We start from the raw sequence: 15,774 nt of genomic DNA, 5'->3' as shown, positions 1-15,774 counted from the left end.
ACAACAAGCATTAAGAAAAGGAATTAAACACTAACAATCAATGAAAGAGGCATAAATTCATTCAAAACATAGTATTTTACATAAGATTTCAGTGGCTACATCAATCCCCCAACAATAATGAAACTAGCTCTCCATGAATGGAGAGCTCAAGCTTACAACAATGGTGGAAATGGGAGAAGGAAGAAGACCCAAGGATGAAGAAGGACTGTTTCCACAGCTCCTAGCTCGCCTCCAAGAGCTCCAATTGAGAGAAATCGTGTCTGGGCAGCAAAAGATCCCTTCCCCTTCGCGTTTTAGGGTTAAATAAGCTGTCTGCCACATCAGTAAAAATCGCGCCCGGGCGCCCTCTGTCAGTTGCGCCCGAGCGCGAAGCTCTCGTAAAAATTCAAAACTGGCGAAAAGTCGCGCCCGGGCGCCCTCTCTGTTTCGCGCCCGGGCGCGAGCCTCTCGCATCTGGACGAGCGCCCTATTCTGGCTTGGACGAGCGTCCTCTGCCTGGGACGAGCGTCCTATCATGGACGAACGTCCTCTCCTCTGGACGAGCTTTCTGGACGAACGTCCTCTGCCTGGCTGGACGAGCGTCCACTTCTGCCTGGCTGGACGAGCGTCTGCTTCTTGGACGAGCGCCCGCTTCTGGGACGAGCGCCCTCGGACAAGCGTCCTCCTGGACGAGCGTCCTCCTTCCTGGACGAACGTCCACTGTCCTGGGACGAGCGTCATCCTTCCTAGACGAACGTCCACTGTCCTGGGACGAGCGTTCGCTCGTGCTTCCACTCTGGACGAGCGTCCGTTCTTCTGCCTTCTGGACGAGCGTCCGCTCTCCTGGGACGAGCGTTCTTGCACTGCTGATGGCATTTCTTCGTGCTAATTTCTTGGTCCAGTTCTATCGTTTGGAGAGTCTTCCAAGCTCATTTTTAGCTACAAAATAAGGGATTATTGATGAAAGTACATCAAGGTAGCCAAAAACACAAATATATAGAAAACAAGACAAAACAAGAGGACTAAGCAAGTTATAAGTTAGAAAGGAGTTGATTTTGCTACTAAAATGATGCTTAAAATATGGTAAAATTTAGCATTATCAAATACCCTCAAACTTACAACTTTGCTTGTCCTCAAGCAAAAGTACTTCTCCTAGCAAACAATTCAATCACAATGGTCTAGCTGGTCAAGCATAGTTTCAATCAAATAAACAAAATCAATCATGCTTGCTCAACTTATAAATCACATTCAAGAGACAATATAGTCTTAACAAGCTAAACTTCAATCATGGTGCTCACAAATTAAAAGTCACAAGATAGATGCAAATGATAGATCAACAAACATGGCAAGATGTTTTCAATGAGTGCATGGAACCAATCCTCACCAAGGAAAGTGTTTCACTCAAGCACAATGGTGTATAAGGATGTGTGTCTAACTCTCAAATATCACAATGTTACACAAATAAACTTTGCCTTTCGTTTCAACAATTTCAAACACATTACAAGCAAGTTACATCACAAGGACTTTTTGAAGCTTGTATTGTGGCTGGGCTAAGAAGAAAAATTGGTTTTTCTCAACAACAAAGTACCTTGAGATAAGAGACCAAACAATTTAATTCATGATACAACATAGTATCTCTTTTTCTCCAAAATTGAATAAACCACTCTCAACCTATTTCCCAACTCTTGGTCATTGAATTCATGTTTTTGTTTTTCTTCCTCTTTCTTCCTTTTCTTTCTTTTTAACTCAACTTATTGTTTTCTCAATGCTCCCCTTTTTACACTCCCCCAAACTTAGACCATTCTCCTCACTCTAATATATATGATCATCTCAACTCAAGGTAAGGAGGTTAAGGATTTTTCAATAAGCTTAAGGTTTCGGGAATGAGAAAGTTTTCTTTAAGGTTCAAAGGTTATACATTGGCTTTTAGGTTCAAAATGTAGAAGAGGTGGAAGAACAAGATGGCCTTGATCATTTGTAACAAGCAAGCAAATAGTTCAAATAGAGAAACTTAGGCAAAATCAACTGTGATTCCAAAGTAATAACATTCAGCAATAAACTCTGAGGCACAACATCTCACAGGTTTACTCAAAGTTCCAAAGTTTGATAAACATCATGCCAAGAATATTGATCACAATTAAAACCAAGCATCTATCTAAACAGATACAAGCAACCACAATCTCTGTTCAACAAGCTCAACCACATAATCTAAATCAGATTTTCAAAACAATTCTCATAGATAAAGAGCAAGCACAAGAGATTTGCATTCATTTCAAGCTTAACATATGATTCACTCAAATCACCAGACCAATTGCACAAGAACTATCCACAAGGCAAGTCAAAAAGAAATCAAAAACACAAATACTGAAAGCAAATAAGAACTGGAAATTAAAACTGAAAAACCGAATTAAAATTGGCTCTTTGCATCTCCAGCAGTGTAGGACACTAGCTTCACTTTCATCTGAAACATCTTCCTCCAACAGTAGAGTATACTCCGCAACTGCTCCACCTCCCCCATCAGTAGGGGCCTGGCCCCCAGGCCATGCTACACGAGCAGCAAAATTTTCAAGTCATAGGTTGGCCAATGGTGGTTTCAAACTTGTTAAGTCCTTAGGAAGATCTTATCCTGTAACAACAAAGCTCAAAGCAAACTTAGTATCTCATAGTCAACAACTGGAGAGAAGAATCCATAAAACAAACTAAAAGAAATATGCAAAAGAAAGCAAAAAAAAAACAAAACAATGAAAGCCAAAACAAACAAAGACAAAAGTACAAGAACAAAGAGGGAAATCTTAGAATTAAGCTTCCCAAAGGTACAACAACACAAAAAGGAATAACAACACATCAAAAGGAGTGTGTGAAAGAGTGCAAAAGAATGGGAAACTCATCATAAATCAAGAAAACAAAAGTGCAGAACCAGAATTTTTGGTGCTGGGCGCCCCTGGTGCAGCTCACGCCCGGGCGCCCCTGGTGCAGGGGGGCTTGGGCGCCACTCAGTCAATCTGGTGCAGAGGCCACTGGTGCAGCTCACGCCCGGGCGCCCCTGGTGCAGGGGGGCTTGGGCGCCACTCAGTCAATCTGGTGCAGAGGCCACTGGTGCAGCTCGCGCCCGGGCGCCCCTCAGCAGGGGGGGCTTGGGCGCCATATCAGTTTTCTGCATAATGCAGATTTCTGCGAAATTGGCCACTCACCATGTGATTTTTGGTTCTAGACCTTCATTCAATGCACTTACACACAAACCAAGCTACAAATAACATAAAACTTATACAAACCACAAAAACAACATTACAACTCAAAAATCACAACAATTCAAAACTACACAAACATGCAAAACATAAGCTACTAATACACAAAACACAAAAATCACACAACCACAAGTAAAAAGGGTAAGAAAATTGGGTTGCCTCCCAAAAGCGCTTGTTTAACGTCATTAGCTTGACATCATTAAGCTCAAGTTTGATTCTTGATGTTGCAGTGTCTCTTCTTGTCATGACACCAACATCCTCTCAGTAATTTCCTAGTCACCAACTTGACTCTCCTAGAATATGGAGCCTCGATCTCAAGTACTCCATTTATCTTGATGTTCTTGATGACCCATAACCTATTCTTGAATTTCACTGGTTTGCCATGTTTGGGCTCATCGCTTGCTTTCACAGAATTTTGGTGAACTAGTTCTTCTTCCTTTTCTTCTTCCTCTCCCTTTACTCTTGGGGATAAACAGCTGAGGCTCCTCTTGACCAACTTGGCAGCTTGCTCTGTTAGACTAGTGATTGATAAAATTTCATCAGTGGCTTCAATACTAGTCTCTTTTTCATGATTTTGCTGCTCAACCCCAAAGACGTTGAAAGTTACTTCCTCATCTTGGTCCTTTAATTTCACTGTTCCTTCTTCCACATGAATGACAACCTTTGCTGTCTTCATGAAAGGTCTTCCAAGTATGAGTGGTATCTCTGCATCTTCTTCCATGTCCATAACTACAAAATCCACCGGGAATTGGAGTTTATCTATTTTGACCACCACATCTTCCACGACACCATACGGATACTTGATGGATCTGTCCGCCAGCTGCAGCATCATTTTTGTAGGCTTGACTTCAAGACCACCAATCTTCTGAAGCATAGATAGGGGTATCAGATTGATACTAGCCCCCAAGTCAATGAGAGCCTTCCCTATATCATGGTCTCCAATGGTGCACGAGATGGTGAAACTTCCCGGATCTTTAAATTTTGGAGGGAGAGTCTTCTGCATGATGGCAGTACAATTTCCCTGCACTTCAATTGTTTCCTCATCTAAATACCTCTTTTTCTTGTTGAGGAATTGCTTCATGTGCTTTGCATAGGCGGGAATTTGTTGCAATGCTTCAGTAAAGGGTATGGTGATCTCAAGCTGGTTGAAGATATCCATAAACCGCCCCAATTGCTTCTCTTTCTCCTTTCTTGAGTAGATTTGTGGATAGGGAAGAGGCTTCTCAACTTCCTTTCCTTTTCTTCTCTCATCTCCCTCTTCTTTCTTTTTCTCTCCTCTAACATTTTCCTTTTCTTCTGACTCATCTTCTTTCAATTTATTATTCTCTCCACTAACTTGTTCCATCTCATAATCTTTCTTTGCTTTTTCCTCCATCTCTCTCTGAGCTAATACCTTTCCACTTCTAGTACTGATTACATTGCATTCTTCCTTCGGATTAGTTTCAGTATTGGCTCCAAAACTCTTATTAGACTTTTCCTCTAGCTTCTTGGCCAGTTGACCAACTTGTATCTCCAAATTCCTGATGGAAGCTTCCGTGCTTTTATGGTTGGAGATGGACACTTGCATAAACTGCTGAAGAGTATCCTCCAACTTTGAGGTCCTGTCTAATAAAGAGGAATGTTGTTGATATTGTTGTTGTGGTGGTCTATTTGATGGCCCAGCTTGTTCTTGACCCATGCTTGGGTGAGGTCTCCACCCTTGGTTGTAGTTACCTTGTCTACCTTGATTACCCATATAGTTCACCTCTTCTTGGGACTTTGCTTGCATGGCACACTGACCATTCACATGATCTCCACCACATAACTCACAACCTTGATGTTGAGCTTGAGAAACATTTTGGAGCTCTTTTGGCAACTGAGAGAGTTTGTTCATGAGAGCTTCAAGTTGTTGAGTCATTATCTTGTTTTGAGCTAACAAGGCGTCCTGAGATTGTAGTTGAAAAACACCTTTTTGTTGGAGTTGAGCCCTTTCATTTTGCACTTCATTGTCATTAGAAGCCATATTCTCTATCAGCTCATGGGCTTCGTCTGGAGTCTTCCAGCGGATATTTCCTCCTGCTGAGGCATCCAACATCAATTTGGTTTGGGATCTCAATCCTCCCAAAAACATGTTGAGAACGGTAGGCTCATCAAACCCATGAGTGGGTGTCTTTCTCAGTAGCCCTTTGAATCTGTCCCAGGCTTGACTCAGAGTCTCATTGACATCCTGCTGAAAAGATGAAATCTCCTGTTTCCCTTTGTTAACCTTGGACTGTGGAAAGAATTTGTTGAGGAATTTTGCCACAACATCTTCCCAAGTAGTAAAGCTATTTTCAGGGAAAGAATTCAGCCACATCTTCGCATTACCTCCCAAGGAGAATGGAAATAAGCTGAGCCTTATCGCTTCATCCGGCACTTGATGAATCTTTACAGTGTTGCAAATTTCCAAGAAAGTTGCCAAATGATTATAAGGGTTCTCGTGTGATAGGCCATTGAACTGATTACTCTGCACCAGATGGATGAGAGCAGGCTTCATTTCCATGTTCACAGCATTTACCCGTGGTCGAGCAATACTATTAAAGTGGAGCGGTCCTGCGAAAGTAGAGTAATCTTCCAAGGTGCGCCTTGCTTGTCTATCACCATTGTCATTCATATTGTCACCCATATCCCCCATTTCCTGATCAGCTGTAGGAGAGTTTGGTAGCTCAGTGGTTACAGGTGTAGGAGAAATGTCTCTTGAAGTCCTGTTTTCTCTTCTTCTTTTGCTATTGTTTCTTCTTACTGTCTTTTCAACTTCAGGATCCAATAGAAGAGGTTCAAGTGATGGTGTGCTTCTAGTACGAATTTTTGTCTGCATTCACTAAAAACAACAATACTAGAGCACAAGATTAACTTTAAGATTAATAAAAACAAATTTATTCACAGTATAAAGAATATAAGAATAAAGCCTAAGTTGGTTAAGAATTACACAACAGTAAAGTACTAACACCGAGTCCCCGGCAACGGCGCCAAAAACTTGTTAACTCTTTGGCAAGTGTACCAAATCGTTCAAAGTAATAAAACCGGTAAGACCGGATATCGTTTCCCAAGAGACTCGTGTCACCAAACAATCGTATAATTTCCAACTAACTTAGACTAAAGAATGCTTCATAATTTGTGTTTTTATGCAAATAAAGTAAACATGAAACATAATTAATAAAAGTGATCTTAGATACTCAAACACTTGGAAATGGAAAGATTAGAAATGCTATGGAATGGTATTGTTGGGGGTATGATTTCACCTACTTCACTCTTATGTAAAGAAAATCACTTCCTCTTCATTCAAAAGCCAATGTCAATCTACTAAATTACTCAAACCCAATTCCTTGGTAGAGAGAGCCTAGACTTCCTTATTAGACTCCAATTCCTTGGAAAACCTAACAATTATTTCTGCATTAAGAATTGAGATCTTAAGACAACCAAAAGTCCTAGCTCTATCCCTAGATACTATTTCCTTTAGGTGTTTAATCCAAGTCCAGATTTACCCAACATTTTCCAATATCAAGCAAACCCTAAAATCATGTAATGGGTAGCAATTTCACAACAAGCATTAAGAAAAGGAATTAAACACTAACAATCAATGAAAGAGGCATAAATTCATTCAAAACATAGTATTTTACATAAGATTTCAGTGGCTACATCAATCCCCCAACAATAATGAAACTAGCTCTCCATGAATGGAGAGCTCAAGCTTACAACAATGGTGGAAATGGGAGAAGGAAGAAGACCCAAGGATGAAGAAGGACTGTTTCCACAGCTCCTAGCTCGCCTCCAAGAGCTCCAATTGAGAGAAATCGTGTCTGGGCAGCAAAAGATCCCTTCCCCTTCGCGTTTTAGGGTTAAATAAGCTGTCTGCCACATCAGTAAAAATCGCGCCCGGGCGCCCTCTGTCAGTTGCGCCCGAGCGCGAAGCTCTCGTAAAAATTCAAAACTGGCGAAAAGTCGCGCCCGGGCGCCCTCTCTGTTTCGCGCCCGGGCGCGAGCCTCTCGCATCTGGACGAGCGCCCTATTCTGGCTTGGACGAGCGTCCTCTGCCTGGGACGAGCGTCCTATCATGGACGAACGTCCTCTCCTCTGGACGAGCTTTCTGGACGAACGTCCTCTGCCTGGCTGGACGAGCGTCCACTTCTGCCTGGCTGGACGAGCGTCTGCTTCTTGGACGAGCGCCCGCTTCTGGGACGAGCGCCCTCGGACAAGCGTCCTCCTTCCGGGATGAACGTCCACTGTCCTGGGACGAGCGTCATCCTTCCTAGACGAACGTCCACTGTCCTGGGACGAGCGTTCGCTCGTGCTTCCACTCTGGACGAGCGTCCGTTCTTCTGCCTTCTGGACGAGCGTCCGCTCTCCTGGGACGAGCGTTCTTGCACTGCTGATGGCATTTCTTCGTGCTAATTTCTTGGTCCAGTTCTATCGTTTGGAGAGTCTTCCAAGCTCATTTTTAGCTACAAAATAAGGGATTATTGATGAAAGTACATCAAGGTAGCCAAAAACACAAATATATAGAAAACAAGACAAAACAAGAGGACTAAGCAAGTTATAAGTTAGAAAGGAGTTGATTTTGCTACTAAAATGATGCTTAAAATATGGTAAAATTTAGCATTATCAGTCACACAATTGACCGATGTGACATCCGGACGCGTCGATGGGCAGAGAAGACATGGCCTTGATCTCACAAAGAATTGTAAGTTCAAATTCTAAACATTGTTTGATTGTGTATCTATCAAAGCATGTCTTCTAAGTAACTTGGTTTTTTTATGTGCAAGATGAGTTGGTTGAGCAGCAGACTCAAGGAACATTTGTTGGCCAAGGTAGGGACGACATTCTAACAATGGCCATTGGAAAGCCCGAGCACCCAGGACGTGTACGTGGAGTTCCTGGGGCGATTGGTCTTCGTGACTACTTTGGCCCTACACAGAAAACCACTCAATCAATGAGTCAGGAGGCATTGAGGCAGATGGATCTTCAGTGGGAGGAAAGACTTAACCAAAGCATGAGATCAATGGAGCCACGATTCATGGAGCAGCTACAAGAACAAAAAGAAATACAAAGAGCGCTTGAAGAGAAGCTGCATTTCATGACGCAGGGCAACACGGGGCCCGCTGAAACTCCCACGTCACCTCGTGTTAGCACTAGAGGATCATGCTCTACTGTAGAACCTACTCAATATAGCAGTCAATATGAGCTGTTGGTTGATAGGGATCCCCCATGCATTGTGGCTGTCGGACGAGTGCTTGAGGGAGGGCAGACTATTCATGGTGTTCCCATATTACCCCATCACGTGCGTGTGACGATTGACGAGATTCGGGATCCCTAGGCTCAGGTGCCTGTACCCACTCTAGAAATTAATTTTGTGGGGGAGGCCATAGGATCATTTATAGCCTGGCCTAGAGCATTGATCATGTCACACATCGCTATTCCACAGGTATAATGTCTTTGTTATTAGTATTTCTATGTTAACTTTAAAAATATTTGTTGATAACTCTTTGATGAAATTCTTATCTTCAGTTCACACGTCCTCAGAAGCAGCCGATTCATGATAAAGTCATACATGAAAATGATGACATGGCTGAAGTGGAGGATGATCCTCTATCAAAGCTAATGACAAGATTACCCAGGTTGAAGAGAGCACCATTAGAACTATACTGGGATTTGAGAGTATTTGGCCTGTCCCCCCATGTGCCAGTATATATCACATTGCCTGATGCATTGGAGGTGATTGGGGGAGACAGGATGTTGAATATTTCCATCATTCAACTGTGGTGCATGTAAGATAGTTAATTTTGTCTTCCATATTTCTTTTTGTTTGATTCCTATAGTTTCTAACAACTTAACTTTGTTGTTTTAGGTACATTGACACAATCGTTGTAGACCAAGGTCGGTCTTCCATGTACGGATTTGTTGAACCTCAGACCATTCAACCTTCTGGTAACACACTTGAAAACAGACAACATTATTTGCAAACATGGATGGATGAGTCAAAAAGAGACGTATACATTGTGCTATACATTGATGGGTAGGTGATGGTCATCATTCCCAAACAATATAAAATTATATGGTTTTGTTCGTTGCACAGGAAGATGAAAAATGATTTGAGAACCATGCTTCAAGGGTAAGTGTTTCTCCAAAAATGACTTTGAATTTGATGTTCACCTTAAACTTTTATGATAAATATAGTTATGATAATTTTACTTTGTGTTTTCAATCTGTACAGAGTTATTGGTAAATCTCGAGGTCAACTAGTTCAAATTTTATATCCAAAGGTTGTAAGTCATTTATAGTTCTAATTCAGTTTCTAAGTTATTGAATGATCTAAATTCTTGACTATTTAGTTTGTCATTTTAGTGTAACCAGCAGCAAGATTCATGGGAATGTGGCTTCTATGTCATGTGTTGGATTAAGACCATCATTCGAGTTGTCATTACAGATGAATGGAATGAGGTAATGATGCATACCTTGAATACATTACAAATCAAATTCATCTTTAAACATATATGAAACCATAATGAATCTTTCTTCAATTTTGCAGCGCTTCAAGAGTACATCTCCTATACCAAAGGACACAATTAGCCAGATAAGGCAGGAGTGAACAGTTTATCTTCTGCAAAGATGGAGTTAGGAACAAACCCCTAATCCCTAAACAACCCGTTTCAGGCATATAGACGTCGGGGGGTGTCCCTCGGACGTCTATATGGACGTCGGGAGTGTGCCTCGGACGTCTATATAGACGTCGGGCTTGACCACAACGGACGTCTATATAGACGTCCGAGGCACACCCTCGACGTCTGACTAACTTCACCCACAAAGACGTCGGTTATAGATCGAACGTCAAAAAGCCAAAAGAACATACGTCTAAAGCCCTTTCTGCACTATTGTCTATCAATTGGTTTGAGTTCTAAACTGATTTTATCGTGAGTTCTTGTTTTTCATTAAATTTAAGTCATATTTGAATTATCCCATTTGTCTTTGTTCATAAGTTGATCATTATTAGTTTTCATTTTATTTGGATACTTTTCATATTTAATTTTTAAAATTCCTAGTTTTTCTCTTTTCCATTGTTTTTCTTACAAGTTTTCTTTACATTGGGAACTACATTTAGATTTTAAAATTTTAATTTAGTTTTCCAATTAAAGTTTTTGATTGATTCATTCTTCTCCTTTATCTCATTACTTTTCTAGGTTAATTTTCTTATTTAATTCTTAATTCAAGGGTTGAGATTTAATTATTTATGATTCCAAATGTTCATATCTCAATGTTATTTTAATTGTAATTGATTTTTCTAATGAAACTCTTTCAATTACACTTTCTAATGAAACTCCTTTATCTCATTACTTTCCTAGGTTAATTTTCTTATTTGATTCTTAATTCAAGGGTTGAGATTTAATTATTTATGATTCCAAATGTTCATATCTCAATGTTATTTTAATTGTAATTGATTTTTCTAATGAAACTCTTTTAATTACACTTTGAATTGAATTTAGGATTATGTAATTGTTTTTCTTTAATCGAATCCATAACTCTAATTTGAATTGAATTTGGTGGATCAATTCCTATTTGTTATTTGGAATTTGAATGTTTGAGAAAGTCATATAGGTATGATTTTTTTTAAATAGTCCTAAAATTCAATGATACATAATTAACTATAATTAACTAGGTAGAAATTAGAGCATTTTGTAAAATTTAATCTTAAACATTAGAGTAAGAAAAGCTTATACAACTCACAAACTTAATTTTGAAATTGAAATTGAAAATGATGTTCATATAAGTGTTCCTTGTGAGTATGGTGTAGGTTAATATTTATCACATTATAAAGAAAAATGCATATGCCTATGTAGCTAAAGTGATTCCATCATGAACTCTCTTATACTTCTCATGACATTTGGGAGGAGACAGTGGAGGAACATCATCTTGCCTCGCCCTAAAAGTTGTTGTGTCCACCTCTTATAGCTTACACTTCTTTTTTGTTAACTTCTTTATCACTAAATTATACCCCTATATACAAGATTATCAGTACCACATTTTCAATTATATTTCTTGTGTTCTTTTTATATAATCAATTACATTGATATGCTACAAAAGTTATTAAGAATGATTGATAATAAACTAAAATTGTATAATTAAACAAACCATTCATTTTGCATTAGTATGAATCTTAACAAAATTTCCTTATCAGTTTCATGTTTTTGTTGTATGATGCATCAATAGTCCTAAAGCCTAGATGGGTCAATATGTTAGAATCAAATGATACATCACCCCATTAAGCGTAAATGGATACAAGTTTTGATTATAACAATACAACATTATATATTATTATATGCTTTACACTGCTTTCAAATGATACATCCTAATAAAGTCCTATAGTAAAGTGAACAAAGGCGGAAGATAGAATTTGAAAATATTACATGGTACAAAATAACCATCAAAGGATACAGGTTTTGAAGAATAAACCATTAGACAATACATGTTTTGAAGAAATAAACAATCAGATGATACACATATTGTAGTTATTAGACAATATGAGTTTGTGCTTGATCAGATGATACATGTTATACTAATAAGATTATATGAAATATTATACATATCAGAAGATACAAGTTTAACATGTGAAGTTTGAACTAATAAGATAATATGAATGTTAGTTAATAAGTTTACCTTGATATGTCTACAAGATTTCATACATTACATTTATCAATTGACATTATATTTTGATCTTTGCATATTAAAGAAGCTGATAAGCATTAGCGATTAAAATGTTTCTTAGAAAAAAAATGATCTGATTAGCAAAGATATCGTGTTGAGTTACTATAATTATTCATTGTCAAGGGTCATTTATCTCTATATATGAAAACGATCTATGTACTCTGATTCATGACTTATATTAAATATGATATGATCTTATCTACAAAAGAGTACGATCGGTTCTGAATTTGAATTCTCAAGAGGTACAACAAAAATAAATCAAAGAAGTATGTGAAATAAGACAAGGATGTGAGATGCCACAATTTAGCATATTGATAAGTCAAATGAATATTCACCATAAATATATTAATATTTTATAAGAATCAAATTTCTAATCCAAGAATTAAGATAATTCTCTCTCAAAGAATGCAAATACATATAATATGACTAAAAAGTGTCTACATGCCCTAAAGACATATATAAGAATAAATGTTTAAGTTGCCTGAGAAACTCCAGAAGAAAGCCTAAAGACATTGAGTCCAAAAATAACTTGAAAATTTAAAAACAAAAATGAATTATTTGTAATTAAAAGAAAATTATAAATACTTTTAATAGTATAAATTATTGTATAATTGTTCTCCAAGCCATGATCTTTATGTCATTTGAATTCCGATCTTCATGAAACATCATGAGCCTCGATAAGATTTTGTTCTTCCAAGTGTTTGCTTTTTAACCTTATCATATGTGTTTTAAATTGCAATTAATGGTTCTTCCTCAAGTTCTTCTTGTATAAGTTCTAGAGATAGTCCTCTATCACACTTCCTCAAATGAATCAAAATTCAATCATGAAGGACTTTAAGAAGTTATGGTCAAATTCTCTAAAAGAGGGACAAGATGATGAGTCCTTAACCCATGCCAAAGACAGGTGCCCAACAAAATAGATTGGTGCCCAATGCATGTGACGAACTCAATAGCTCAAAGTTTTTGGATTCTGCATCAACTTAGCCAATGAAGGATTGATTTGGACCATTTAAAGATAGTTACACAAGACAAGATAAAGAACAACCACAAAAAACACCTTTAACCAAAGCTTTGATGACCAAATAATAAGAGTTTGCCTTATATCTTTCAAAGAGCAAGGTCTTAGTGTTTAAATTACTTAAAAAATCCCCTAAGAAGGTTTGCATTGGACATTAAGATAATGAAGTTAACTAGATGTGAAGGTATGTGAGGGTGCATTTCATAAGACCTCAATGAGGTAGAAGGGAGTATAACTTCAAGATAATGAAAGGAATTATAACTTAAGGAAACAAAGAACAAATTTAACAAAGTATAAGCTGAATTAAATGAAACAAAAGATGAAAGGGAAGAAAATGGATATGGAAGCAAGTGGTCATGCCACTATAGATACTAAGCCACCAAAAATAAGTGGTGGTGTTGCCACTTGAACCTTAGTTCAAGATCAGACTCAGGAACCTTAGTTCATGCCAAAGGCTAAAATATAAATGTATTCTCTTAATTTTCCAATCTCTTTTAATCGATGGAAAGACTATTTTAAATAGGTAAATAGAGGGGTGTCCTAGTAATTACAATAAAAGGTAATGTTCTAAAAACTAGGCAACTAAAAATTCGGGCAACTAAAGGTGAGGTATGTTGATCCTTATCCTCCAAGGGTGAGAGACAATATTCAATTTTCCAAAAGTTTCATGCTCTTACTTAGGGATAACAACAGGTTAGATCGTATATGACTAGTGTCTACCCATTACTCGTCCTATCTAAAAACATCTTCCTCCTTACTTGCCTTATTACTCACATATGTATTAGTAAAAAAAATATCTACGAGTTTTTTATACTTACGGTTACCTATGAATACTTGTGGATATTTTTATATTTTATTTTAAATAAAATTATTTTAAAAAAATAATTAAAATAAAAAATTGAATAAAAAAATTAATTTTAAAGTACACTTCAAATCAAATTGTTTACTAAATTATTAATACAATAAAAATTTGAATGAGTTGGCCTAAAATATAAATTTCAAAAGAATTAATATTTTTTTAAAAATAACTTCGATTTGATAGACATAAATAAAAAATATAATTATATGAAGTCAAATTTTAAACAATACTTTGATAATTAATATTTGTTTCACTACTAACTTTATTTTGATGACTTAATTTTAAACAAAAGAATATTACAATGAAAGTCACTAATATTCAAGAAAAAAAATAAAAATAAAAATAATTATGAACAAGTAGTGAGTATCTATGAATTAGATACCATAATACTTGTATCTGTCTCATCATCAAATGAGTAATTAAATATTTATATTTATTACTTACGGTATCTATTAAGAAAATCCATTTAGTATCCGTCATGGATTTATTCGGAAATATATGTTGGTAAGTGTACTGTAGGATACCTAACCCTCCAACGGTCAACCAATAACAACCACTGAGGGTTATTGTAATGACGTTCGACCACACAGCTTGGTCGATCACTTGATGACCGACCGTAATAGATTACGATCACGTGGCGCTCTCGACCATTTGAGGCTCGACAGCCGCATAAGCGATGTCACGACATGAGACATACGTCCGACACGTCATCCACTTAGATCGACACGAATGATGATCGACATACAGAGGCTCGACAGCCGCATAAGCGGTGTCGCGACATGAGACATACGTCCGACACGTTATCCACTTAGGTCGACACGAATGATGATCGACATACAGAATGTGACACCGTGATCTAGCAGTTAATCAGTTACACACCTTGACTGAATAACGCCGCGAATCACGACCATATATCGTGGAAATAATTGACTCAGTGTCAGCGCACAATTCGACGGTTACAACTTCCACTTCAGTAACGGACCGAATTTTCAGGTAAACGGTTTATTATGTTAATTTAAATATACGAAGCACACCAGAAAAAAGGTACGTTTTTCCCCTAAGAGAAAATTGATTGAGATTTTCATATTTCGAACAACACCCCTGTTGACTTGAGCGTCGGAGTGCCTTTGCAGGTACCCAGCCCACTTTGCTTACGGGGATCAGAGAAGAGAGAGGGAAATACAACACAGTGGAACCAGCGCAAGAGAGAAGCGGAGCAAGGTTGTTAGGTTCGTATCTTGGTCTCCACACCCCTACTGAAACATTTTGGCGCCCACCGTGGGGCCCGAGATTACTATCCCAACAACGACCACCGGACCAATGGAAAATTCTGATACGCACGATTTGATCAGGCAATTGCAAGCGCAACTTGAGGCACAGGCACGAACCATGCAGGAGATTCAGCGTAAACACGCAGAGGAAATGGCGGCACTGCGAGCACAGATCCCAACGCCAGAGTTATCTGCTTCCAACAGACAGGAGGATAACGATGCCAGCCATCATGGGGAAGCCTCCCAACGGGCCGGTGGAGGAAGGAGGGGGCCTCCTCCAATGCGCCTCACTAACCTGCTTCCATTCACAGAAGTCATCATACAAGCAAACATGCCGGACAAGCCTCCTCCAACTCTGGAACGCTTCAATGGCTCCGAAGATCCTGATGACCATCTACGCAATTTTATAGATGCCATGGCGTTCTATACCGATAGCGAACGCGTCGTACAATGCTCTGCTAGGACGACCTTGCCTGAATGCGTTCGGGGCGATAGTATCTACTCCCCACCTCACCATGAAGTTTCCGACAATGTTATGTCGCCGGGCTGAAAGTCACCCCTTTTGTTCCATCCAAAAGGACAAAAGGAGTCGAGGCAGCAGCAGTTGACTTAGACCCCCGGACCAATGTAGACGAACGTCTTCATCCGCAAGGCGAAGTCAAACTCCTATCCCTGACGAATGACGCG

At 38.7% G+C, this 15,774-nt stretch overlaps 2 protein-coding genes across 3 annotated transcripts; one reads left to right on the top strand and one right to left on the bottom strand.

Annotated features, from left to right (window-relative positions):
• Nucleotides 1-3,429: 3,429 nt before the first annotated feature.
• Nucleotides 3,430-6,060, bottom strand: LOC148192985 (uncharacterized). Its single transcript, XM_088099328.1, has one exon. It carries the CDS (start codon nucleotides 6,058-6,060, stop codon nucleotides 3,430-3,432), a length of 2,631 nt encoding a protein of 876 aa, XP_087955454.1.
• Nucleotides 6,061-6,067: 7 nt separating this feature from the next.
• Nucleotides 6,068-10,178, top strand: LOC148192984 (uncharacterized). 2 transcript variants are annotated; one of them, XM_088099599.1, is made up of 6 exons: nucleotides 6,068-8,664; nucleotides 8,748-9,007; nucleotides 9,088-9,351; nucleotides 9,454-9,502; nucleotides 9,585-9,680; nucleotides 9,769-10,178. In XM_088099599.1, exon 1 carries the CDS (start codon nucleotides 8,071-8,073, stop codon nucleotides 8,554-8,556), a length of 486 nt encoding a protein of 161 aa, XP_087955725.1. In that variant the 5' UTR covers nucleotides 6,068-8,070; the 3' UTR covers nucleotides 8,557-8,664; nucleotides 8,748-9,007; nucleotides 9,088-9,351; nucleotides 9,454-9,502; nucleotides 9,585-9,680; nucleotides 9,769-10,178. Both variants share the same exon structure in this region, with proteins under 2 accessions (XP_087955725.1, XP_087955726.1).
• The last annotated feature ends 5,596 nt before the right edge of the window (nucleotides 10,179-15,774 follow it).

Source organism: Vigna umbellata, chromosome 9 (genome assembly GCF_029865625.1).
Source record: "Vigna umbellata cultivar VRB3 chromosome 9, Vumbellata_1.0, whole genome shotgun sequence".
NCBI classification, from domain to species: Eukaryota; Viridiplantae; Streptophyta; class Magnoliopsida; order Fabales; family Fabaceae; genus Vigna; species Vigna umbellata.
The sequence above is the reverse complement of the archived record's forward strand: the minus strand, read 5'-3'. Positions and strand labels throughout refer to the sequence as shown.

Excerpts from the sequence above, each read along its gene's own strand:
- LOC148192984 (XM_088099599.1), top strand. The coding sequence starts at position 8,071 with ATGGCCATTGGAAAGCCCGAGCACCCAGGACGTGTACGTGGAGTTCCT.
- LOC148192985 (XM_088099328.1), bottom strand. The coding sequence starts at position 6,060 with ATGCAGACAAAAATTCGTACTAGAAGCACACCATCACTTGAACCTCTT.